This window comes from Triturus cristatus, chromosome 1_1 (genome assembly GCF_964204655.1).
Source record: "Triturus cristatus chromosome 1_1, aTriCri1.1, whole genome shotgun sequence".
In the NCBI taxonomy this organism is placed as follows: domain Eukaryota; kingdom Metazoa; phylum Chordata; class Amphibia; order Caudata; family Salamandridae; genus Triturus; species Triturus cristatus.
In genome coordinates, this window is record NC_140579.1 from 169,466,430 (window position 1) to 169,493,517 (window position 27,088).

The 27,088-nt window shown below is 45.0% G+C and overlaps 1 protein-coding gene across 5 annotated transcripts in view; it reads left to right on the forward strand.

Moving 5' to 3' along the window:
• Nucleotides 1–27,088, forward strand: part of LOC146869905 (vesicle-fusing ATPase-like) — a 1,998,451-nt gene that overhangs the window by 613,746 nt on the left and 1,357,617 nt on the right. For 3 of the 5 annotated variants that reach the window (XM_085624086.1, XM_085624092.1, XM_085624091.1), the window contains exons 2-4: nt 23,833–23,897; nt 23,986–24,056; nt 24,145–24,196. The exons of the other annotated variants lie outside the window; for them this stretch is intronic. In XM_085624086.1, the coding sequence (XP_085480212.1) occupies nt 24,049–24,056; nt 24,145–24,196 (60 nt within the window). In that variant the 5' untranslated portion in view covers nt 23,833–23,897; nt 23,986–24,048. The remainder of the gene's footprint in view (nt 1–23,832; nt 23,898–23,985; nt 24,057–24,144; nt 24,197–27,088) is intronic. 5 annotated transcript variants of the gene reach the window in all.

Consider the following 27,088-nt stretch of genomic DNA (forward strand, 5'->3'; position numbering starts at 1 on the left):
AACTCTATAAGGAGTCGGACATGCTGGCACCTCTTTTACTGAACATGTTCAAGACCAGCCTAGAGGAAGGGATACTCCAGAGGGACCAATGGTTGGCCACTCTTATAGCAATCCCAAAACAGGGCAAACCGCCACAGGACTGTTCATCGTATCGCCCGATCTCACTCCTCAACGTAGAGGCAAAAATACTTGCCAAAGTGTTAGCCACCAGGCTACAACCACATCTCGCGACCTTGGTGCATCCCGACCAGTCGGGCTTCATGCCAGGCAGAAATACAGCAATTAATCTGCGAAGGCTACACGGGGTGCTGGCAAGGGCACACACCATACAGGAAGAGGCGGTCATCCTCTCTCTGGATGCAAGTATGGCCTTCGACCGGGTCGAGTGGCCCTTTCTTTTTGCCGTGCTGCAACATCTCGGTTTCGGGCCCAACTTTTGTGCCTGGATCCGGTTACTATACACGAAACCATTGGCACAGGTGGTGGTCAATGGGTGACTGTCGGAGGAGTTCCCCTTGGGGCGAGGCACCAGACAAGGGTGCCCCCTATCTCCGTTGTTGTTCGCCCTGACACTGGAGCCGCTGGCGGCATGGATTAGGTGGGACCCGGTAATACGGGGACTGCGCTGGACCGAGGGGTGGGAAGATAGGATATCCCTCAATGCGGATGATGTACTGCTTTACATGGCAAACCCCCGAAAGTCCATTATTTGCCTCCTGGACATATGCGCATCGTACGGCAGGGTTTCCGGCTACACGATAAACTGGACAAAGTCAGTTCTGTATATGCTTAAGGGTCCCCCCCGCGTCTCCCCCCAGGCGTTGAAATATCTCTGGCAACGGAGGGATTTAAATATCTCGGAATATACATCACACCACACCCCGCGTGGTTCTATGACCATAATCTTCTGCCCCCACTGCGGAGACTCCGCAGTGATGTGCTGTGGTGGCATTCCCTCCCACTGACATTGCTCGGGAGAGCAGCTTTGTTCAAAATGATGGCTCTGCCCAGATTCTTATATGCGCTACAAAACACCCCGTCGCCTGTTCCTGACTCCTACTTCAGGGCGATCGAAGCGGAGGTGGGATACCTCCTATGGGAGGGAGGACACCCTCGGATAGCGCAGCATAAGCTTATGAGGAGTTGGTATGACGGAGGAATAGCCCCCCCCCCCCCCCCCCCAATATCAAATTCTACTATTGGGCCTCCCAACTCATTGTAATTAACCAATGGCTCCATGCCCCGCAAGACGAACCTGCATTACGTATGGATAGGCACGTTTTGGGTACAGAGGGGATTATGGGAGCCCTGTATGACAGCAAACGGAGGAAAGGACTATCGGGCCCTACAGCACACACAGTACATATCTGGACGGTGGCACAGCGGGCGTTAGGCTGGGAGGGAGTGATGACAAAACATACACCACTCTGGGACTCTCCCAAGCTGGGCAGGCTACGCACCAGTAAAGGTTTTTCCCGGTGGGACCAAATAGGCATTTCTGTGGTCGGGGACCTATGGAAAAAAGGGGATGTGGTGACGTTTGCCCAGCTACAAACAACATATCAAATGGCCGGGACTGAGTACTTTAGATACATACAAATAAAGCACGCTCTTACAAAAACGGTACACCCGGGAACAGACCTCCCTGATGCCTCGCCGCTGGAGGACCGACTACTGACAGACTACCTCACCAAAAAAGCGACATCCCTGACATATCGCAAATTGATTAATAATCAAACAGACCCTAGCCAGACCCTTAGGGAACAAGCATTTACAATGCAATGGTCTTGGCATTGTTAAAGTTAGAGCTATTGGCATTGCTCATGACATTATTTTTGTTTTTGTTTTTAAAACATCTCTCTCTCTCTCACACAAAAATAAGACTTATTTTTGTGAGAGATGTTTTAAAAACAAAAACAAAAATAATGTCATGAGCAATGCCAATAGCTCTAACTTTAACAATGCCGAGACCATTGCATTGTAAATGCTTGTTCTGTTAATTTGTGGTGGGATGTTTGACTCTTTTCATCTGCAAGAGCCCATCAGAGGTGGTGAAGAAAAGGGGCAGGGACTGGAGCAGTTGGTGGCACTGGCTGAGGGGGTACAAATTATTGAGAAATTACAGACCACATTTTTTAGGCACGTCACCTCAGTAATCCCATGTCATATGTGGCACTTTAAACTTGCCCGCCCATTTATGCCCACAGCACTTTGCATTCTGGGACTTGTAGGTTTGCCCTGCCCTTTTGTCAGTTTTATATAGCTTGAACATGTCCTAAGAGCATTGGAGTGCTTTACGCGAGCACCAGATCACATTATGCGAGGTCTGTTTCATTTTTTTCATTTTATTTTACTTTTTTTTTTTTAAAGCGAAACCAGGGACACTGTTCAGAAATATATATATCAGATTTTTAAAACTGTGGAGCCAGGCTTCGGTCACGGTATCAGCAAAGGGAGTTTCCTGAGGGAAACGGGGGTGGAATTTCCGTAGTTTCGGGAGATGCCCCGGCAGATAAGGTCTTTTTTCAAAGTTTTGTATCTACCATTGTAACTTCGAGTCAGGACTGACATATGCATCCCAGGAGGCAAAGCGAAGTCGCTTAAAAATGACAACGAGTTCAAGGTGTGACGTCATTGCAGCTCCAGAGCGGCCCTAGGCGAGGGTTTGGCGTCACGGCCAGGGCTGTCGCCTTTGGAACTGCGGTCGCAGGTTCTAGTCTATCTCAGCGTCCTGATCTGAGCAAATCATTTAATCCCCATGCCTGATATATGAATATGTCTATGTGTAAGGTAACAAAAAGTCACCTAAAGCGCTCCAATACATTCGGGTCGAGTTCGCACTATATACAATTGCACATAAACGTTTGGTTAAACTGGGAGACCCAGGAGGAAGCTAAAGAGCAGGGACAGCGGGAGCAACAGCAACTTCCTGAAGCTTTATGTGCAGCGCTACGAGACTGCCAACATAGCAATCTGTGTGCTATACTAGAACAAAGTGTGACTCGACCGTCCAGTCACCCCCCTCCTCCATGAGCTGTAAGAGGACACCAGCGGGGACGCCCAGCTTTGAGTTTAGGAAGTTTCGGACTCGTAAATGGTGGTTTCGTTCACCGGGGTTTGCATCACAATGTAAATTGGGGGTGGGTGAGGTAAGGAGGGGCCTGGGGAGATGCAGAGGCGTGTGAAAGTCCCAGGAGATTCCACGGACTCCCCACCCCCTACTGGGGGTAATCAAGCAGGAGAGCGCTTCCAATTAAACATACTGCAAAATCAGAGTGCTGTCATCACAGAGGGCACACACAGTGCCCAGTGTGTATGGGGACCCTCAGTATGAGAGAGGTGAGCCTGGTAGGTTCTTCTGTCTGTGTGTGGGCTGTCTGTACCCTGCAGTCCCTCAGTATGAGTAACGCCTGTGCAGCTCATCCTATTCATGGTTTGCACGTGGCCGCCTCAGTTACGGCCGTGGCCCACCGGCCTGTACCAAGGGTGGCCAGCCGCCTCAATCTTGGTAACTAAAGACACTGTCCCCGGACCTGATCGTGTCATCTATACATCTGTGATTTCAGGTTTGTTAGCCTAGTTCAATGGATGCAACACATGACTACAACACCCAGAATGCACTAGGCTATCACACACAAATCCAGGACTCGACACAGGTGATGTGGCCTTACTATGACATGAAATGAAAAGGAACTTCCGTGCACTTTACTCTCGCTGTGGATGGAAGAAAGGAGCAAACCAGCTAATCTGTTAAGTGTTCGATATCTGCGGTTTAACATCAACAACAGCATAAACACGTGGGCATGGCCGCAATCTTGTTTAAGCCAGCATACAGACCCAGAGATAAAATGCGGACAGTGAGCGCAAGGTTAAGCGATGAACAAAGGGAAGGTACGGCTGGCTCCCCGATAAAATATCACCCTGGTAGAAAGGGATGCGAATTACCTCCATCGGCTTCTTTAGAAGACCCAAACCAAAGGCAAAAACATCTAACTATTCATCTCATACAAGAGGAGGGACGGAAAGAATGCATTTTCACTAAGTGCTGCTGAGAGATGGAGCGATTTTCTCCTGGACTTCAGTCACTTACCTAACAATGGGTACGTGACTTGCACTGTCACAGTGTGAAATGGGCCTTGCGCCACCAGCACCGCTCAACATTCCCAGGCATTTTGAAACTCTAACATATTCCTGTTCAATTCGGAAATATAAAGAAATAAAGCGAAATCTCGTAGAAGCTGATTTTCTCAAAACATCCAAGAACCTATTGTAAAAATTGCTTGCGCCTGTGGACACTGTAGGAAGTCAAGAACGCGTCCTGTGACCTACTTGAACATATTCATTATAAAAGTAACGCTTCTGAAACGTAGCAGCCTCCTTTACTTGTATACGTTTATATTTACACTTTTATATAATACCGAATACCTAAATGAAGCATACTTATTTAATAGATTCTTTCTACGATATGGGCCACTGTGATCACACGGACAGGGAAATGGTATACTATGATGATTTAAAAATCTGAACTGAAGTGCAGAACAGCCAAGGGGTGATTTATTCACATGTAACCTATTAAAAAGTGGACAGACCTCTTGATTCTTGGCCTGTCCTAGATTCCCAGGGCCTAGGGGAGCGAACGACAACGGCCAGCCTGGACTGGAATAACCCTTTACTCCGAGAAACTGGCACTTAAAGCCTTGGCCTCCTGATAGGACGCAATCAAAGGCCCCATCTAGGCACTTACCGCTTGCCAGATGCCCCCTTTTATGAACCCTCCCCTCCCCTGCAGTGCACACATCACACTGGCAGCGCCTGACGAGCTATGGCTGCACCGACGTGATCCAGTGCAGCGAGCTGGGGGTGTGCCGTGTGCGTTAGCTTCCTGCAGTACCCCTGGACCCGCCGATGTCTTCCGCATCCTTCCATCAGCGGAAGGCTTTGCCGCTCGAAAAGAGGTATCCCGGCCCCAACAGGGCCACATGCATTTCGGATAAAAATACAAATAAAAAAATCTAGGGACCGTGATTGATACACGCGCTCCACACAACGATGTGCAATCCCGGACCCAAGCCATCTACCGTGAGTGATCCTCCCGCCCCCTCCCCCTGGCGCGGTGACACGCAAAGCCCTGCAGGAGCCTGTATAAGTATGGTGCAAGCCGGCATCCCTCGCGCTACAACTTGTGAGAAATTATCACAATTCAAACACTTAGGGAACAAGTATGCTAACGTGCTCATAAACTATACCGGCACCATTTAAAAGACTTAAGTGATATGAAAACAGACCGGCCAGGGACGGAAGCAGCGAGGAGAGGGGATGCCTGTTTGAAGAAATCAGTCCCAGCGCCGCCGCCTTTCTCCGAGGCGAAGCAGAAATGCCTCGGAGAAAGGCAGCGGCGTTTCTGGATTCGGGGGCGTGTTTTGCTTTTCTCTCTTCTTGCCATTGGCTGGAGGAGATAATTAGAAAAGTTGAAAAAAACACGCCCCTGAATCCGAAAAGGACGGGGCCTGTTCGGAGTGACGGACCTCTTCTCCAATGGCTGGCCAGCATTCAAGAGGCCAGCCAATGGAGAACAGGGGAGAAGAGGGGCGGGTTCAAGCCCCTCTTCTCCAAGTCATTATCTCTCGCGAGCGAGACTGCGCAAGCGCAGCCTTCGCTAGCCGAGACCTAAAAATGGCAAACTGAAATAGGCGAACTGTACGAACAAGACTGGCAGGAAGCTCTCGCTTCCCCGCGAGAAGTGGCAATCCCTTCGCGGCTAAAATTGGTGCAACTTAAAATACTGCATAGAACTTACTACACCAGGACCACACTCTATAAGATAGGAAGGGCGGAGTCCCCGCTTTGCCTTAGAGGCTGTGGGGCACAGGGTACCTTTTACCACACACTATGGGACTGTCCCAACATCGCTACCTATTGGAAGGCCATACTCGACACACTCACCAAGGTTAGCGGTCAGGTGATCGCCCTTGAACCGAGGAAGTGCCTACTTAATGTGTGGGATCCAACAGACTTGAACCACATAGAGCAAAATTGGGCAACCATGGGTATGGCATATGCCAAACGGAATATTGCTCGGCAGTGGGGGGCTCCAGTGGCCCCCTCTCATAAACAATGGTGTGCTGACCTAGACGGGGCCATGGTGGCAGAAAAAGCAGTCTTCATTAATAGAGGCTGTCCTCAAAAATGGAAGAGGGTATGGGGCAGATGGAACTAATTTCGTGGGAATTTGTGTACCCCACCACCAAGGGACTCCGATCCAGACCTGAGTGACTAAAAAAAGCATCAGAAGATCATTGGTGGTCGTCGCACAACGCATTTACAATTTAAGGGACTGGGTCAAAAGCAAGTCTAATTGTATAAGCGGTGAACTCTCCGTGACACAAGAATTGGTAAATGATTGTACTGACTCTAATATGGCATAATTAATTGTATCCGACTGTGAATCGTTGTTAACCTCAAAATGTTTAATAAAAAAAAAAAATCTTTATTCAACACAATGCCATAAAAGTAAACATTTATAAAACACATGCGAACATAAGACAAATCCATTAAAATGTCAAAATAATTTAAAACTAAATCTCATTAAAATCTTAAACTGAGCTTTAGAGTCAAACACATGAAAGGATCCCTTTTAAAGGTTTAGCTGTTCATAATGGTTTCTTATTTTTATGGCATCTTTAATAAAAAAGAATGCTATCCAATCTGTGCATCTCCGGGGTGACGAATGCCTACTTTACGTGGCCCCAAGCACTGTGCCTTTGATAAGAACTGGGGATCATGCAGTGCGGCTCCCTCGGGATCCAACCTCTCCACGCAGGGTACAGGCTGGTGGTATGCTACTTGTCAGTGAATTTCTCAGTAGGCTCTTGACTGCCACCAGGCAACAACCACTCGAGACAAGTGAAGGCGAGCAGCATCCATACACTCCCTCCCCAGTAAAATAATCTGAAAGTCTGTGGGGAGTGTGGGGTGGGGGGGCGGTTTCGGGTCCCCGCTGTGACTTCTGGGTCCTAGCCTTGCTCTCCACGAGCTCTGGGGGGTCAGAATCTTCCTGCCTGCCAAGGTCCCACCGGAGCCTTCTCTGCTGTTGTGGCCGGGCAGATTAGTCAGTGGAGGAGGCCATACCCCTCTCTGGCGCCGCTTCTCTCTCCTACAACCAAGTGGATGGGGACCCACATGGCAAGCAGTCGGGGTTCAGCTTGTACAGTCCTCCTCCTGTCTTCCACAGAAGAGGTGTTCTGAAGAAGGTTGACAGCTCTGGGTAACACCCTAACCAATAAGAAAAAAGTTCCCTCAGGCAACCCTACCCACTTTTCCATCATTCCCTAGAGGTTTTGCTGTAAACAATCCAACAGTGCCCTGTAATACCAAATCCGACATGGCAGAACCTTTCTTCCTTTGGTTAGAGTTCTGGGCACATCCCTGAGGTGTGTTTAGGGAAATAAGGAACTTCCCCTGCAAACCAAGACTGGTGCCTCTCTTGCTACTTAGACAGTGGCAGGTGTAGGTGTGGCTTACAGATGCCTGTGACAGACCTGCCCCTTGACAGTTGGAGATTATTTTAGAAAGGGCTACTAAAGGCTCTCGGCAGGAAAATGATAGCCTTCCAAAAGTGGCATTTTAAAAATGGTAATTTAAAAATCAGCTTTACCATCCAATTGGAATTTAAATTCCTTATAGTTTTAGTCCTTAAATCCTGGGTTCTAGCTGTTCTCAAACCAAAGTTATATATTTTGAGTTGTTATAATTAGGGCCACTGGAATTATGCGGCAGGTGAGCACCAAATTATGTGGCAGGGTTGACTAAATTATGTGGCAAGAAAAGGCAAATTATGCAAGATAATGCACCACTTTTTTGATAGTTTTACTTCATTATTGTTTAATTTTTACATATAGTAATACTGGGCAAAGATTTTACCTCATTAGTATCTGTTTAACAGCCAAATGAAGAAATAAGCAACTGAAAGATGACCACTTAACCTTTGTGAAGGTCCTTCCGCGGTGTGCAATTACATCGCCATGTTTTAGTAACTTTTGATCCATTTGAGTTAGAAAAAAAAAAATTCTTAAAATCTACAGATTATGTAGCAAATTAAGGATTATGTGACGATTGTGACATATTCATAACTATACAAAAAAAAGCTGCAGCTGCGGAATCGCGTAATTCCAGTGGACCTGGTTATAATGTAACCAGTGCATTTCTATGGGAGAGACAACTTTGTTGCTGTGAAAAACGTCTTTATTGATTTTTCACTGCCAAGGCATGTGAAACTTAAGTACACACGTCCACCTTTTTAAATACCATGCAGACTGCCCTATGGACACATAGTACCTAATTTAGAGGTTGCATACCATTATTAAAAAGGAAGATTTAGGCCTGTCAAAAGGGTTACTTTGACAGGTCGATCTGGCAGTTTTGAAACTGCCATGCTAGGCTACAATGGCAGGCCTAGAGTCATGTTTTCACGTTGTCACTGTAGTGGAGGCACAATCAGTGCTGTAGTCTGCTACTAACATTTTACTTGCAGGCCCTTGATACAAAGAGTGTCATATTAGGAACGTATAGGTATGTTAAATATGCCAATCGGGCATTATCCAATTGCACATGTAGTTTAGTAAGTCAGAGAACATACAGTAGGCTGTGGACGTCAGCGCCCCAGTATTCAGTGGCAATAAACCAGCACTAAATATAGCAAAAAGTAGAGCGATCGTGCAAAAAGGATCTTTCCCTACTGCACCACATTGTCCTTTCCCCCCCCTCTTTTCGCAGTTTAGCCCTGTAGCGAGCAGGTTTTAACAGGAGCAGGCTTAATCAAATCAACTACACCGCATAAACCGTAGTGGAGTAGAACTCATTAGTATGCGGTTGATCTCACGTTTCTTGCTTTGTGAACCTCAGAGTGTTAAACATTACTCGAAGGCAGCCATTTTTTGATTGCAGGGATTGTAGTGTTGAGTGCACTCATAGGCCTGGAAGCTTCAGATGGTAGCAGTAACCACTGCAGAGGGTGGTAATCTTCACGCATCAGAAGTCTTTCTCCTTGTTTTCAATCATTATGTTAGTAATACTAACCGGGCAGTTTGTTTTGAGTATCTAGTCTTCGGTGTGCATCATATAAAAAATTGTGAGGGTCTTGCAGATATTTTGCTTTAATATATTTGCCAGTAGTGCTGTGAAGTCGCACTGTTGTCATAAGGTACCATAACGGTGAGATGCAACATTGCTCGTTCCGTTTAGAAATTCGTAGATTTATACGGATTCTACTTCCCTCTCACGTTTTACAGATATGCCTTCAAAAAATTGTCATGGTTTGAATGGGAATAAGCAAATTCCACCTTTGCATAAGGCGAAAAGAATACATTTTGAGAAAGTGAGAACTTGGAGTAAAAATAATAATAATTACCTCCATTGAGACTGAACTCCCATCTACGCTCCGAGTAAGACCATCCAGAGAGCTGTAAACCCTCTGCATGAAAACTGACCAATGTTGTTAATTGCACAGGTAAACGTAACACGGAGAGGTCATTGAGTCAACTGTCTCATGTATGGACCTGAACCATGACTTTCCTTCTGGCCACAAGGTCGGAAGATGGCCTATTTCTGAAGTAACGACCGGCAGTAGATGCGATTTCCATTTAGATGACTTTAATGTGGATTCGTCTCTTGGGGGTTCATGAAAATCTTCCAGGGCTCTGAACCTCATCGATCCCTATTGGGCACACCTGTTTCCTTTTCGTTTAGCTGTCGGAGATTTCTCCAGGGAACCCATCCCATAGCAATACATGAAGGCTGGTCTCCTTTCTATAGATTATTTTACAGGCTTATGTATCATGTATTCATGGTGCGTGGCGAGATAGATTACTTAGTTGTGAGGAAGGAGGGACTGTGCCCGCAGCTAAAAGTGCAGCTACGTGTGCTTTGTTGGTTTTGGGGCTATATTCACTCCTTTGGCAATGCATCTATCTAATTCTATTTGCAAATTGAATGTCATTGTGGAGAGCGAACAAACCCTTGTCTGCTTCATTCAAAAGATTAGTGTGCAGAGGGAGATAATTTCTGATGCACATGATGATTAATTTCTCCTCCACCCACAACGGATTCTGTTAGTGTAATTTCTGCTGTTTGCCATCTGGGCCTCGGATTTTCCAAAATGAGATCCTCTTCTAGCTAAAAAAAAAAAAAAGGAAGAGGAGCTTTGACAAAGCCCATAGGATTGGCCTTGCCAAGCTGGTGCGGTGTTTTTTTTTTATTATTACATTTTTATTGCGAGCCAGTTTCTAAAAAAAATGTACAGAAAACCCATCATGGCCTAACGTAGTGACCATATTATTGGATTTTTTTTTATTTAAAAAAGTTAACCATCGCACATAATTTTAATAGAACAGCTTCATAGCGGGCAGATCCACTAGAACAGGTATAGAAACCCCGTTCACTTTTAACGTGCATCACTGGAAAATATTTTTCTTACTGGCGAAACAAAAATGTGCTAGTGGCTATGAATTATAGCAAGAGGAAGATACTTTATACACGTACAAAATGGACTAAAATAAATTTTAAAAATATAGAAAAATGCATTGTCACCGTATTTTATTGGCACATGAACTGTGGCACGGAAGTAAACCTATATTTATTTGGATGTGCACATGGGCCAGAGAGAAATGTAATCTAGAAACCCAATGGTACCTACGCTTTTTTTTTGTTGTAACTATTTACTTACGAGACCGGTACAACTATAACTATGTCGGGCCTAAAAAAGGTTTGTGAGAAAAAGGCATGAGAACCATACATGTACCATCCAAGGCCAGCTAGAAACTGCGTTTGTCCTTGCCACCTTCTAGGTTGATGATAAATAGAATGAGAGGTGAAAAGAAAGCAGCTAAGAAGAGAGCGCCAAGTCAAAGAATATTTCAAATTTTGGTAGGAATACTGGTGATCCTGATTTAAAGCACCTAAGAGACGGATTGATCTCATTGGTGTGGACAACATCTGCCTGTCCTTGGATGGTACATTACACGCTATATTAGTGTCTCAAAGCGCTACATAAATCATAGTGTGACGGTAATCTTTTCTTAAGGTTCTGTAGATAAGCGGGTTCCCTTAGAGGCAACTAGAAAAGAGCATCCACAAAAGAGATTCAGGATGCCAGAGAACAAGGTGTTCAGAAGGTTTTGAAGATCCCAGGGGTCAGAAAGGAATGCTTGCAGTGCCTGTTGTGTGCCCGGCCCACAAACGATTGCTGCGGGCATTAATCAAATACTCAGGTCCCAGGGAGCGACACATTTCTTTTCTTTTGTCAGTTGAAAGCATCTTGCTCTGACTTTTCCACAACTAAAAACACTGAAGAGGCAGCTTGGGCTGCATTGCAACTCTTGGTATGCACTGTCAGCCTCTTGAGTCCTTCTCATCGGTGAAACGGTCTCATTTATCAAATGGATTGAAAAGGGGCCCGAATTCACCTTTGATAATGCTGGAAACCGATGAAACATGCTGGTAATCGGATGGCCATTTCTGGTTTTCAGAAAGAGGGTTGCAATACTTGGAGATAAAGGGTTCTGCTTGTTCTTAAAGTTGAAAGCATAGTGCTAAAATGCATTAAAAACAAGCATTTACAATGCAATGGTCTCGGCATTGGTAAAGTTAGAGCTATTGGCATTGCTCATGACATTATTTTTGTTTATGTTTTTGTTTTTAAAACATTTAAAGAAACGGCATTGTCATGAGCAATGCCAATAGCTCTAACTTTAACAATGCCGAGACCGTTGCATTGTAAATGCTTGTTAACTCAAGAAGCCTGACACTAGGCACCCGTAGCTTTTCTACCCAATCGTTGTGGCCTACTGCGAGGGATTAAGTCCACGTCCCACATCCTAAACTTGCTAATTGTACTGCTAAAAAAAAAAAGCAGCTCCCCCTGGGGAGTGGGATGGGAGGAGGTGCATCGCATGCTGTGACTACTTGCTGGACCATTGATATTCTGCACATAAAAAATGATCCGGGTTGACTATGGCTTTCTCCATTACAATCGCCTAAACTGCAGCAGCCTTTCCTGTTGAGCGCCAGCAATAGAGTCAGACTAGGGATGTGGTGGACTTGCTTTTCCCGTTGGAATGGCCGTGGGTTGCCAGAATATTCCTTGGGTGGGCTTGGCCCACCTCGCCCACCCTCTAGAACCGGGCTCGCTTGCAGCCTCGAACCTTCCAACAGGCACTGGAAGCAGTGAGGCCTGGCCAAGCAAAGACCCACTCTAACTGCCGGGTTGACAACACACACAGCTAAAATCATCCGCAACCGATGCACACTCCGCTATGATGTTTAACGTCTACCATCCTGTGAAAGACGGCTCGCTCAGTACTCAGTCTGTTGATATACCTAAGACGCACGTGCAGACTCCACAGCCAATGAACGCTTCAGAATTTTGTGCAGCACTTCAGGATTGGCAGGGGTGTCGCATTACGGGCTTCCCCTCCCCTCACAGATGATTTACTGAATATGTTTAGCTATGGGATTGGCTGTCATGCAACCCGGAAGTACTGTCATTCCTGACGAATATCTTCCGTTCAAAGAAGGAGCAGTGTAGCAGGGAACGGACTTTAAACTGCATTTACGGGTGGTCCGTGTAATTAACGGGCGATTGGTCACCTTTATGGCGAACCCGCGCGAATTCCCCACGCAGGTAATTGCACGAATCGATGCTTAAAACAATGTTATTCTCCTTAGGGGTAATAGTAGTAGGGTTCATCCACTTAATGTGTAACTAATCCGGTCTGCAGACACATGGGGTTTCCAAATCTGTCTTGTTTATGCACCACGGGAGAGAGCTTCACCTTACCGCAGGAAGCTGGAAAAGATGCGCTTCCTTTTCGTTTCACATTCCCCAGAATGTCCAAAGATTGACGGCCCATCCGGGACACTTTCATCGCACCAGAAGCAGACCTGCCGTACAGTAGGAGATCAGGTGAGGGAGCAACGCCGGGACACCACCGCCTTTCTCCGAGGCACAGCAGAAAATGCCTCGGAGAAAGGGAGCCTCATTTTCGGATTTGGGGGCGTGTTTTGCTGTTGTCTCCTCCCTGAGACTTCTCGCAAAAAACACGCCCCCCGATCCGAAAAAGACGGGGCTTCAACGGAGTGACTGGACCTCTTCTCCAGTGGCTGGCCAGCATTTAAGAGGCCAGCCAATGGAGAACAGGAGAGAAGAGGGGCGGGTGCAAGCCCCTCTTCTCAATGACATTAAATCTCCGGACTTCCGGTCTGCCGACCGGATGGTCCCGAGACCTAAAAAATAAGCATCATCCAGGATTGTTGGAGGCATTCTCCTCGCATTGGCACTGGACTACCCCCACCTCAAGTGGATGCAGTGTTCTGGGAAGGTGAAAGGTTGATGCAGTGGGCCATCGGAAGACATGCAGGGAAAGGCTTTGAACTCACACGCTGGTGTTAGCTGGTTCATTCTGTTTGAGCTTTTTCATCAATGCCCCTAAAGAAACAAATCATACTGCCAGAACGGCTTCCTTAGAGCCAAGTGCGGTCGGAGTTTTGTCTGGGATGAAATGTCGCTGCTTTCTGTGCTGTGTAAACGCCCTACATATACCATATTACTTTGATATCAAGGTAATGCTCGCGTATTGCTTGCAAGTATCAGTATTATCATCCTTAAAGCCTTCTTTCTGAAAAAAATCCACAATCAAAATCTTTAACAGACATTTTTACTCAGTCCTGGAAAGAGGCTATAGTGGCCCCCCTTAAAAAGAAGCCCGACAGTGATCTAGTAGATCTTAGTAATATATGCCCCATCTCTCTTCTACCTGCACCAGCCAAGATATTGGAAAAATATCTCAATCAAGAACTGGTAGCATTTATGGCATCCCAGAATCTCTTGTATCCTTCACAGAACGTGTTCCGCAGTGGCCATAACCTGGAATCTGCGCTTTTGGCAGCAACAGATCTCATTAGTTGACACGTTGATCCGGGGAGGGGGGGCACGGACATGCCAGTACATGGAATCTGCGCTTTTGGCAGCAACAGATCTCATTCGTTGACAAGTTGATCGGGGGGGGGGGTGGGGGGCAGACATGCCATAACATAGAATCTGCGCTTTTGGCAGCAACAGATCTCATTCGTTGACAAGTTGATCCGGGGAGGGGGGGCACGGACATGCCAGTACATGGAATCTGCGCTTTTGGCAGCAACAGATCTCATTCGTTGACAAGTTGATCGGGGGGGGGGGGGGGGGCAGACATGCCATAACATGGAATCTGCGCTTTTGGCAGCAACAGATCTCATTCGTTGACAAGTTGATCGGGGGGGGGGGGGGGCAGACATGCCATAACATGGAACCTGCGCTTTTGGCAGCAACAGATCTCATTCGTTGACAAGTTGATCCGGGGAGGGGGGGCACGGACATGCCAGTACATGGAATCTGCGCTTTTGGCAGCAACCGATCTCATTCGTTGACAAGTTGACCGGGGGGGGAGGGGGGTTGGGGGGGGGGGGCAGACATGCCATAACATGGAATCTGTGCTTTTGGCAGCAACAGATCTCATTCGTTGACAAGTTGATCCGGGGAGGGGGGGCACGGACATGCCAGTACATGGAATCTGCGCTTTTGGCAGCAACAGATCTCATTCATTGACAAGTTGATCCGGGGAGGGGGGGCACGGACATGCCAGTACATGGAATCTGCGCTTTTGGCAGCAACAGATCTCATTCGTTGACAAGTTGATCGGCGGGGGGGGCAGACATGCCATAACATGGGAGGGGGGGCACGGACATGCCAGTACATGGAATCTGCGCTTTTGGCAGCAACAGATCTCATTCGTTGACAAGTTAATCGGGGGGGGGGGGGGGGGGAGACATGCCATAACATGGAATCTGCGCTTTTAGCAGCAACAGATCTCATTCGTTGACAAGTTGATCGGGGGGAGGTTGAGGGGGGGAACGGACATGCCATCTTGGTGCTGCTGGACCTTTCAGCGGTGTTTGACATGGAACTCCCCCTCCCTGCTTGGTTTACAGACTTCACCAGGCAGAGTTGAGGTCACTGCTCTGACCCTGTTGGAGTTCTTTCTCACTAACAGCTCCATTGTGAGCTGTCAGTTTAGGGCAAGCCCTTTCCAGAGACCCTGTGGGGTGCCGCAGGGGTCCTCTCTCAGCCTGACACTGTTCAACTTGTTTGTGGCCCCATTGGCCAAGTTGATCAGGTCTTTCGGCTTCAGCGTACTTTTGTATGTGGATGATACACAAATTATTGTATCCATAACTGACCATATTCTAGAGATGGCTGAGCAGTGTAAACACTGTATGACCAACATTAATAACTGGATGAAAGTAAATTGGCTTAAATTGAATGCCGATCAGACAGATTTTGATTTTCGCTGAGCAAATATCAGTAGGGTCTGAATTGTGGTGGCCAGAGTCTTGCGGCCTTTTACCTTTTCCTGTTATGGAGGCAAAACATTTTGTGTGTTCTTTGACACCTCTCCTTCAACATTCAGGTGAAAAGGACGGTGAGCTTTTGTTTTTACATCATCAAAACTCTAAGAAAGGTCTTTCCTTTAATTGCAACGGACTTCAGAGTTGCAGCGGTCATCACACTTACTACTTCATGCATTGACTACTGCAATTCTCTGTACTTTAAATATTAACTTATCAAGGCTTAACAAACTTCAGACTATCCAGAATGTGGCTGCTTGGCTTGTGCTGGATATTCTCAACCACTTGTCAGTCAGAGAGGGCAATCGCTCCCTTCACTGGCTGCCGGTCAGGAAGTGTGTGATTTTCAAAGCTCTTAGTCTAGTTCATAATGCTGTCTTCCGTCAGGGCCCTATGCACCTACAAACAGCTTTCCACTGGTACACCCCCAATAGACAGCTATGGTCCACCTCTCTCAGGAAGGTGGAGATACCGATATTTTGTAAAGCCAGGTTGGTGGAAGGGTTTGGGGGCACAGGGAAATTCTTTTGGGTCTCTGCTGCCAAGATATGGAATACTTTTCCCAGCTATATTGCTAGTCTTTCCTCCCAGGTCACCTTCCGTAAGCAGCTGAAAACCCCTGACTTTTCTCCTTTCCGTGATGCTAGTTGTGGTTGTCCCTCTGGTAGGGGCTCTTAGCTAGTGCTTTGAAACCCTCAGGTATAATCCTCCTTACAAAACTCAATAAAAATACTGTGTCTTAATGTCTGCTTCGGCTATATCTCCTACTTGTGTCTGCTTTCAATATTTCTTATATTTATTTGAGTATTCTTGGATTACATTTAGACCAAGATTTATTAGGCTGCTGGACAGTTAAACAACACCATGCATTGCATCTACAGTTTAGAAATTAAGAATATTGTGCTAGTAAATAACTGAATAGAGCTTTGGAGACATATGAAGTGGGCGTGAGATGGAGCTACAGAAGCGAGAGGCTGTCAGGAGAGTAAAGAGTCTCAAAGGCGGGAGGACAGAGCACAGTTAACATTGTAACTCTCAATGTAGTTTCCGCACACTTATGTTTGACGGGAGCAGAGTTCTAGATTGCTGCGACTGCACCGCAGAGCTCTGGTAGATTGAAAGATTCAGGACATACGCTTTACATGCTTCTAATAGTCTAAGAAGGCGGCCAGACTTCGTAAGTTTTATTATTTCAAAAACGAACCACGGAATTTGGAATGATTAGCAAGCAGTTGGAACGTGTATGTGGATATATAGTTTATGCATATGTTGGTGTTTACAAAGCACAAATTCCAGGAGTGCCTGCTCCCGGGAAGTAGCAGTGGGGCAGGGAAAAAAAAAAAGAAAAAGACACTTACCTGCCGGCCGGCCTGCTGGCTGACCTCCGCCACCTCTCCTGCATTCTCTTCCTAGATTCTTCTCTGCAAAGGAAAAAGGAAGCATCCGGCTCCCAGCCTCCCGATGGCCTATAGCAACGCTGCAATGTAGTGTTGTGATTGGTCTAAGAACCGTGGTTCAGCGCTCAGCCAGGGAATGGGAGGCTGGGCTTGTTCTCCATGCAGGCTGTAAAGCAGCCTGCATGGATAACATTCAGGCGCACTTACAGACTGCCCACCACTCCTCCCGCTGCTCTGAGAGCAGAGCAGATCTGCCCGCCGAGACGCCACAGGTAAAATATAATGATAATAAGTTAGTTATCATTTTATTTTTCCTTTTTTTCCACTACGAAAAACAGTGAGGCGACGCTCCTCCGCCTTAGCAGAGGAGCCGCCACTGGCAAACTCGTTATAGAGCAACAAAGTGATGTGTGTGAGTGTCATGGGCAAAGACCCGGTCATAAATGGGCAGAATAAGGGTGTGTGGCATTTATATTCTGCCGCCAAACTATATGAGTCCTTATTGTTTAGAGAGTGCCCTCATATGAGCGCAGTCTATTTAATTCCCAGGGGGAGTGTTTTATGGAAAAGCACTCTTTATTGTGAACCTTGTAAATAGGGCAGGAATACATGTAACATTACGAACAAATAGCCTGCACTCTCCAGTAATGCTGATGTATAGTGTGCTGGTTTATGCCTGTGCAGGCACCTCATCGCTGTCTTCTCAATTGCTTATTTATTTCTGGATGTGTTGCAGAACTTTCTGCACACTTTCTATTTTTAAAGAGCTGGGAATCTGTTAGCATCGTTCTCTGCTATACATGTTGTTTTAGTGGCTGTTTTATTGGACTCATTAACGCAGTTGCGCTGAATACGAATGTTTTGCACCTGTGCACCTTTCACCCTCTTACAAGTTGGAGTTGGCGCCATTTTGTAATGCCAAGGTGAAGACGGAGAGTGAGTGCCCTTTGCTTCAATAGTATTCATATGCACTCATAACATTAGGCTCCTTTTTTTATTTTTATTTTTTACATTTTATTTTTATTTTATAGCCACAATAAAAATACATTACATTGTCAAAATAATTCATAAACAACAAACCAATTGTAGTCGTAGGCAGGACACGTGGGGGCATAAACAGAAAAAACATAACAACATTTTTGTAATTTATCCAATACAAATACATTTTGATACCTTTGTAATAAATTAAAGCAAATTATATAGTGTATAAAAGGAAAGGAATTCTTTAAACTCTCAATCCCATTGAAGGCAAGACCATATCCTTTTAAAGTTAAGCCAAGACCGAGGGCTCTAACTTTAGCTAATGCCATCCCCATTTCATAGATTTCCCTTAGTAAGGCCCAAAATTAATTAATACTTGGACTACTGCTTTGGATCCAAGAACGAGCTATACTTAAACGAGTGCAGGCCGATGTAATAGAAGCAAATGATTTAGTAAAACAGCCTAGCTCTGAAAATATTCCCAACGCCAGCTCTTTCCCCGTAACCGGATTGTCGTACCCGGCCCAAACTGCAAGGGCGAGGGTAGTACCGGACCAAAATTCTTTCAACATGGGACATATAAATAATATGACGTAAATCTGCGGCGAATTCCTGACATTTCGGACAGTATAATTTAGTGTTATTTAAGTTAGTAGCCCATTTAGAAATTCGCTCCGGAGTATAATAAAGCATAAATGTTAATCTAATTTGCTGAAGCTTCAGATTGACTGATGTTACTGCTGAATCTATTGTTTCTAGAGATTCGTTCATCTCCTCTTTAGTTATATTGCAGTTAAAAATCTGACTTAGTTTACCAGCTATCTATAAACCATCGTCACTAACCCCGGCACCCCCCCCCCCCCCCTAAGTTTCTGGTAGGTTTTGCCAATGACACCTCGTCTTCTAACCCCAAAAAATGCAGACAAAGCCTCAGAGGGGCTAGATAACTCTGAGAAACCTCAGCCTTGAACAAAATAATCCCTGACTTGCAAGTACTTGTAGAAATGAGTTTGTAACAAGACATATTCTTCTTTCAGGGACTGGAAAGATCGCAAACCCTGTCCGTCGTATAAATGACCCAACTGTATCACACCCTTATGTTGCCATTTTTTTCCAACGTGGTCATGGAATATACTAGGCAATAAAGGATTCTCCCATAATGCAATATATTCATGTAAGTCAGGAAATTCATATGTCTTGGAAATTTCGCGCCATATATTAGTTATGTCCCTAACTATCTTGAATCGTACTTGCTTGTAGTAATTCTGGTCAGATGTTTTATATAGTAAATACCCGGAGCAAGATCCAGAAGCCAACTGGTATGGAAGGCAACTAGCACCGATTTAAACTCTGTATTCGCCCGGCAAACGCCACCCGGAAGTATAGTTTAAAGTCAGGGAAGTTTGAAACCACCCTGCTTAAATGATAGTTTTATAAATCGTATGGCTCTCTGAGCGCGCCGCTATCCCCAAATAAAACTACAGACAGCACTATCCAAGCGCTTAAAAAAAGGTCTGGGTACCCGCAGAGGGATAGTACAAAAAAAATACAAAAACTTCAGAAGAACATTCATTTTAATGACATTACATCTCCCATATATACTGAGGGGGAGCCGGTGCCAGCACCGCAGATTCGCGACTACTTTCCTCAACAAAGGTTCATAATTCAATGAGATAATATCACTAATTTGACTACTAAGAGATACTCCCAAATATATTGCATTCTTTGTGATACCAAGGGCCGTTGGGGAATTTTCGGGTTGGAAGTTCAATAATGTCTGTGTTTTATTCAAATTAAGTTTATAGCTGGAGAAAGAGCCAAATCGCTGTGCCTAAAAAGTTATAGCGGTCAAAGCGTTTACCGGCTGACTCGAAAACACGGCAAAGTCATCTGCGTATGCTGTTAGTTTAAGATCCCTCCCGTTTAGAGTAACCGGGATTATATCAGTATTAGATAGTAAATGCTTAATAAAAGGCTCAATGTAAATTCCAAATAATAAAGGGGATAGAGGACAACCCTGACGCATGCCCCTTTGGACTAAAAAACAAGCAGATGATTGGCCATTTAGTTTGATTGCAGCTGTTGGGCTCCTGTATAGCTTTTGTACTGCTGAGACGAATCTTGGACCGAGACCTATAGAAGACATTGTTGCCCATAGAGCTCCCCAACTTACTCGGTCAAAGGCCTTCTCGGCATCCAACATCAGCATCCCTAGCTGCGGGCCTAGGTGCCCTGAGACATTGATTGCCGCAATCGCAGTATTAATATGTGCAGCCGTGTCTCTTTCGGGAACAAAGCCATGTTGCTGTTCTGAGACTAATAAATGAATGATAGGGGCCAATCGCGTAGCGAGAATTTTAGAAAAAAGTTTTGCGTCCGCATTTATCAGAGCTATCGGCCGGTAAGAGCTTATTTCATCTATAGGCTTCCCCTTTTTAGGAAATACGACAATATTCGTTACATTCCAAGAAGGAGGAACTTCCTCGCCATGCATAATTGTATTATATAGCTCGAGATAAATTGGGGTTAGTGTACTTTTGAGAACTTTATAAAATTCCAGCGGGATCTTATCCTTGCCGACTGCCTTGCCAGCAGGCAGAGCCTTAATTGCTTCCTCGACCTTCCTCACCCCAACATCTTTCTGCAGGGGCTCGGAATGTAAAGAATCCAAAACTAGCATTGCGCACTTCTGTATGTAAGCTGTAGCAGTTTGTTGATCAAAGCCGACAGAGTCACCGTACAAATCAGCATAAAATAACCTAAATTGTTCTACAATATCCATAGAGCTAGTATAAACCAGACAGTCTACCCCTTTGATTGATTTGACGCATGATTTAGCCCTATGATCTGCTATTTGATTAGCCAACAGGTGGCCCCCTCTTTCACCATATTCATACTGTTTTGTTCTAAATTTGACATAGCTATTTGCAACTTTATCCCTTAGCCGCCTCTTTATCTTGGCTCTGGCCTCAATAACCTGCAGATAAATCAGTTCTGCAGCGACGTCTTTTAAAGCAATAGCTGTAGTATGTTGGCGCTCGAGTTCTAAACAGCGCTTCTGTTCTTGCTCCAGCTGAAAAAGGGTCTATCGATTTTGTTTAATAATATATTGCAGCGTTGCACCTCTTACAAAGGCTTTTAGACAGTCACATACGATTGCAATAGGGGCCGTGCCCCGATTATTATCGATATACTCCTCTAGTGTAATTCTTATAAAATTGACATATTCCAAGTTACTGAGGAGGTGTCTAGGAAAGGTAAATTCCTGAACATTAGACTGCAACTGCACTATTAACATGACCGGATTGTGGTCATGTAATTTTGGGACATACCGTGACAAATGCGTTTTCCAAGATAGCCCTATTAGCGAATATCATGTAAATCCTAGAGTAGTGCTTGTGCGGTGCGGAATAAAAAGTATAACCTGGTATGTTTGGAAAAGCCTTCTCCACGAGTCTTCAAACTGATGTAAATGGTGGAGTTTTAGGACAGCCGCCCTAGTTCTACACATTTTGACAAGTGCAGTAGTGTTGGTAGTGTCAATCTTTCTATCTAAAATGCAGTTAAAGTCTCCCATCACAATCTTTTCGCCAGACCACTCGAGGAGTTCAGAACTCAGATGAAAGATAACATTCGGGCAGTCAATGTTCGGGCCGGTTACCATACATATTGTAAATTTACGCCCATAAATTGTCATTTGTGAAATAGCCCATATCCCCTTTGGGTCAGCAAGTGATCGAAGGACAACAGCCCTGCAGCTCCTAGATTTTAATAAAGCTACCCCTCGAATAGAAATAGTTTGTGACGTACATACAATAACATCATAACCCAGTTGCTTTAACAGAGCTCTATCCTTGTATGCAATATGTGTTTCCGCCAACCCTAATATATGGGGCTTAAAGACGCGCAGCTCTTCCTTTACTAACCGTCGCTTGCCAGCTTGGTTAAGTCCGGCTACATTCCAACACATATTTAATTTCCGACATCGAATAATCGATGAAAACCCGTCCAGTTGTCCTTACCCCCGTTACGTGCTTCTTCCCCCATTGTTCTGCCCATGTGTGATCCAATAAACGGTGGCTTTTTAAATCCCCCACCCGAAACCCCCCTCTCCTCTTACACCCACCCTGTGTTCTAGGAAAAGAATCACCCCCCTCCCTGCGGTCACTGATGAGACAGCAACTGAGAACTTCAGCACCCTGGGACCCACCCCTCCCACCCACCCACTACACCGTGAAACACAACAAAGTCTATTCAACCTAATAAGAGTAAAAAAAGGGGGATAGAGAAGCACAAAAAATATGGTATCAGTCCTATTTTAGAGAAAAAGTCCCTTTAATAGCAAGAACAAGGCAAATAGAGGGGACCCTACCCTGTGAAACCACGTCCATCATCCTCAGCATTACGGTGCACTATTTGCTATGAGTACGACCCACTCAAAATACATTTTCATCCTTCCCTGATCATACTTTGTAGTTTCATTAATTATATCATTAAAGCGAGAAGAAAGGGCTAAACAAAAAAAATTATAAATTTCCTGACTGCAACTTTGCCAGAACCTGCTGGGCAGCATGCTCAGTATGCACTAGATGAACTTGGCCATTTTTGAGATTGTAAGAGAACCTGCGCTCCTGCAGCTTTTAAAGGGTCTATCAGCTGACGCAAGTTCCATCGTCTGTCCATCGTGTGCTTGCACAAATCTGATCTGCAGAAGATAGAATAAGATCCCACCTTAATAGGAGCAGTGGGGCGGGCTTTAATGGAGACTGCTTGTTGCAAGAGATAGTTTCCGAAGAAGATGAGAAAGGGCCGAGGAAAGCGTCGATCTGCCGAGTTGTTAACAACGGAAGGTAATCTGACAGTCCCAGTCCCCTAAATCTGGGAATGCACTCTTGAGTAGTTTTACTATGAATGCTCTCGGGTCAGCACCTTCCTCATTTTCAGGCACACCAAACAGGCAGATGTTTTTGCATCGCTGCCTGTTATCTAAATCCTCGACTTTGCTTTGCAAAAAGACGAGCTGGTTTTCATGTGCGTCAGAAGTCTTAGCTGCCCTTGACATGTGGTCCTCGGTATCTCGTACTCGTTGTTGCAGCTCTGTAATATCTGCAGTTAATGCAGCAACTTTGCAGTTTACCTCTGCGAGTGCCTGCTTAATCGCTGAACTATCTGCCTTGGCCTGCGTATGGTATGCCTGGGTTTCTTCCCTCTGAACCTGTAGCGCCTGTAGAATAGCAGCGGCAGAAGAGTCCGGTAGGTCAGCAGGCGGAGCGTTCATTTGAGGCTGAGTAGAGACTAAGATGTCAAAATAAAAGAGGAAGTACAGCTTATTAAGTGGCTTATAGCATTGTCGGATGTTAAACTCGAGTCCTGTGGCGAGGTTGAGGCTTGACGTAGCAGGACAGGGCCAGGAGCAGGCCCTGGACCCATAGTACGGCCACTAGAAAGACCAGAGTCTGAGCCAAGGCTGGAGCCAGAGAGCCTCGATATCAAAGTTTTCACACCACCCTTTGCGGTAGCCCAGTTGCGAAGGGGGCTATTTGTGATGGCCATTTTAGTGGGGACATATTTGGTGCTACGCCTCTCGCTTTCTTTATCTCTCCCTTTTTTAGGTCTCGGCCTACGTCATACGAGGCTTTTTGGAATCAATACGATTCCAGAAGCCTCGTCCCAGCTCCACCTACAACTTTGATTCGTGTGCGTTGATTGGCGTCATGAATTATGCCAAAGGCAGTGCAATGATTGCACTGAAGGCAGGCCACTCGCTGATTGTTGCATCCCTGTCTCCTTTTAACCACGCCCTGCGGGATTGGATCTTTTACCCGTGGCGTTAGACAGTAGGTTTATTATTTGCTTCTTGTATTTTTTTTAAAAATGACTTTGTAACTGTATGCTTAATGCTGTCTTTTGTTTCTTTTATTTCTAGGTTTGTTGTGCCTTGTTGCCCTACATGGAGGTAAAAATCTGTTATATTTTAAAATCTGTGTTTCTTTAATCTATTTCCTTTTTATTTTAACAGGTCCGGTGTCATTACGTGCCCCATTGACAAGCGAGCGCAGGATGGCGGAGTGCAGCGATGCAAAGGTATGCTTTATTTAGCTCTACGTTATGTTTTCTAGGGATGAGGTTGTTGACAATTGTGTAAATGTTTAATGTGTTTCTTTTTTTCCAGGTCCTGTGTCATTACGTGCCCCATTGACAAGCGAGCACAGGATGGCGGTGGCAGAGCGTAGCAATGCAAAGGTACGCTTTATTTAGCGCTATGTGATGTTTTCTAGGGATGAGGTTGTTGACAATTGTGTATATGTTTAATGTGTTTCTTTTTTTCCAGGTCCCCCATTGCCAAGCGCGAGCACAGGATGGCGGAGCGCAGCGATGCAAAGGTACGCTTTATTTAGCGCTATGTTATGTTTTCTAGGAATGAGGTTGTTGACAATTGTGCAAATGTTTAATGTGTTTCTTTATTTCCAGGCCCCCCATTGCCATTCGCGAGCACAGGATGGCTCACTACTCTCTACTACACACTCTCTACTATTCTCTACTACTCACTCTATATTACACACTCTACTACACACACTCTACTACACACTCTACTACACACTCACTACGCTCTACTACACACTCTACTAACTTTCTACTACTCACTTTCTCCTCACTCTACTACACACACTCTACTACACACTCTCTACTACACACTCCCTTCTACTCTCTACTACACACTCTCTAATACTCTCTACTACTCACTCTCTACTCTCTCTCTCTACCTCTCTCTAACTCTACCTCTACCTCTCTCTACGTGCACACGTATGTATATATATATATATATATATATATATATAGCGTCCTGTCCACCGAAATGCCAAAGGCGGAAAACACAGGCACGGACCTCCCAACTCCTGAAGAAAGAAATCACAGACTCCCACACAGGATTAGTGGGTAAAGCAGTCTAGTTTATTCAGCATGGAATAAGCTCAGACCAGTGTCCTCCAATCTATATATATGTATATATATGCATTTATATATATATATATGTATATGTGTATATTATCTACTGGCGGTCGCCAGTAGATAGTTATAGTTAGGACCGAGTTTCCATAGGAAATCTCAAAATTCTATTTTGAATAACTTTGACGCCGATTGACGAATCCTCGTTAAACCCCCGGGCAGACCGATAATCTCAGCCCGGGATGGCCTGTACGAGAAAACGTCTCAGTATATTGACTACTTTGTACAGGACTTCGTGAGATCACTTGATTCATTTGTACAGGATACAGGGGACTTTTTGCGAAAGATCAAAGGAGTTCAGTGGAGTGAGGATTATTGGTTGATAGCGTTAGATGTCACATCCCTGTACACCAGTATTGGTCATGATGATGGTATCCAGGCCACCAAGTACTTTTTATCACGCAAACCTACCCAATTTGTGAGTCATAATGCAATGCTGATTGAAATGCTTGAGCTCTGCCTTCTCAACAATAATTTCATGTTCAATGGTTTGTTATACCGGCAACTGAGGGGCGTAGCTATGGGGGCTAGTTTTTCCCCAAGCTACGCCTGCCTCCATATGGGTTACTGGGAGGAGACAATCCTTCGCAAGGAATATACTCAGTGCCTTAAGGATAATGTTGTTGTTTGGTTGCGGTTTATCGATGATTTATTTGTTGTGTGGAATGGTTCATTAGATGAGGCCCATGGGTTTATTGAGAGTCTAAATGTGAATAACCTCAATCTCCAATTAACTGCCACATGTAGCCAAACCAGTGTCACCTTTCTTGATACTGGGATCTACACCTATGCTGGTAAACTCGAAACTAGGCTTTATCGTAAACCCACTGCAGGCAACATGACCCTTCATGCTACAGCACAAGGGCAGAGTAAACTAAGATTCAGGGCAAGGGGCTACTCTGAGAGCATCATTGAAAGTGCTATAGTTAGATCCAATGCACTCAACCGCATTGACTTGCTAAAACCCACTAGTGGAGTTATTAGCAGCACTATGTTGCCAAATAACCAAGATGAATTCAATAAGAACTCGCCCAACACTTTTAGAATCATCATGGGATATAGCAAACAGCAAGCAGACTTACGCAAAATTATTACCAAGAACTGGCCCATTGTGCGGAGTGATCCTGTCTTAGGTCCTCTGCTCCCTCAGCATGTTACCATCACAAATAGCAGAGCCCCCACGATGAGACAAGCATTGGTCAACACTAATCCTGAAACCGTTGACAAAACATCTTGGCTTCAACTCAGCAGTGGTTTTTACAAGTGCAAAACTTGCAAAGCCTGCTCCCATGGTGTTAATACCAAAACGTTTATTGATCCGTTCAGTAACAGGCAGCTCAGGATTAATAAACTGTTGACTTGCAAGACCGAATTTGCTATTTATGTCCTGACCTGCCCTTGTAACCTTAAGTACGTTGGTAGCACGAAACTAGCAGTGCATAAACGCATTTTGCAACACCTTTGTGCGATCTCCAATCAAGACAATACTTACCCCGTAGCGCGTCATTTTAGAGAAACACACAGTAGTGACAACAAGGGTTTAAACTACTTTGTTATTGACTGCATTGAACCTAGTAGGAGGGGTGGGGATCGCGAGTCTAACCTCCGCAAACTGGAAACACGGTACATTCTTCAACTCAACACTAAGGTTCCTTCAGGACTGAATACGACGGAGGACTTGCATACTTGTTTGGGTTGATCATACTTTACTGCACCATTTTACCATGGGCAGACTTTTATCTTTTTATCTTTTTGTCTGATGTGTACATAGCAAAATTTTAACATTTTAAAGTCATTTGTCTTAAACCTATGAAATATGCTAACTCTAGGTTATTTATTTAGTATTTTACTATTTATTGTTGACAAATTGCACTGTTATATGTGATATTTGCGTTTTTTGCACATCCCAAGCCCACCATGGATTGCTGTGTTTTAGCTTTTGAGTCCCAACTTTACTCAAATTTCCATCTATGATCTTACCACACTTCCTTAGCATCTGGTTCACTCTGACCATGCCTACAGGGTCCCACCGCAGTCTTACTCCGTGGAAGCTTCCTTTGTGAGCATACATAATTATTATTTTACAGATTCTTTTAACCCGTGACAATGCCCTTTTTAGGTTCTTAGTATCCCAACATGAGTTTTCAATATTGTACTCTATGCCCCTGTGTTACATCTGGGCGTGTTCCATTGTTACGTATGTGTTATTTAGGAAGAGTATTTTTCCAAACATTTAAGCATAGGCACTTTAATTGAAAAAATTATTATTA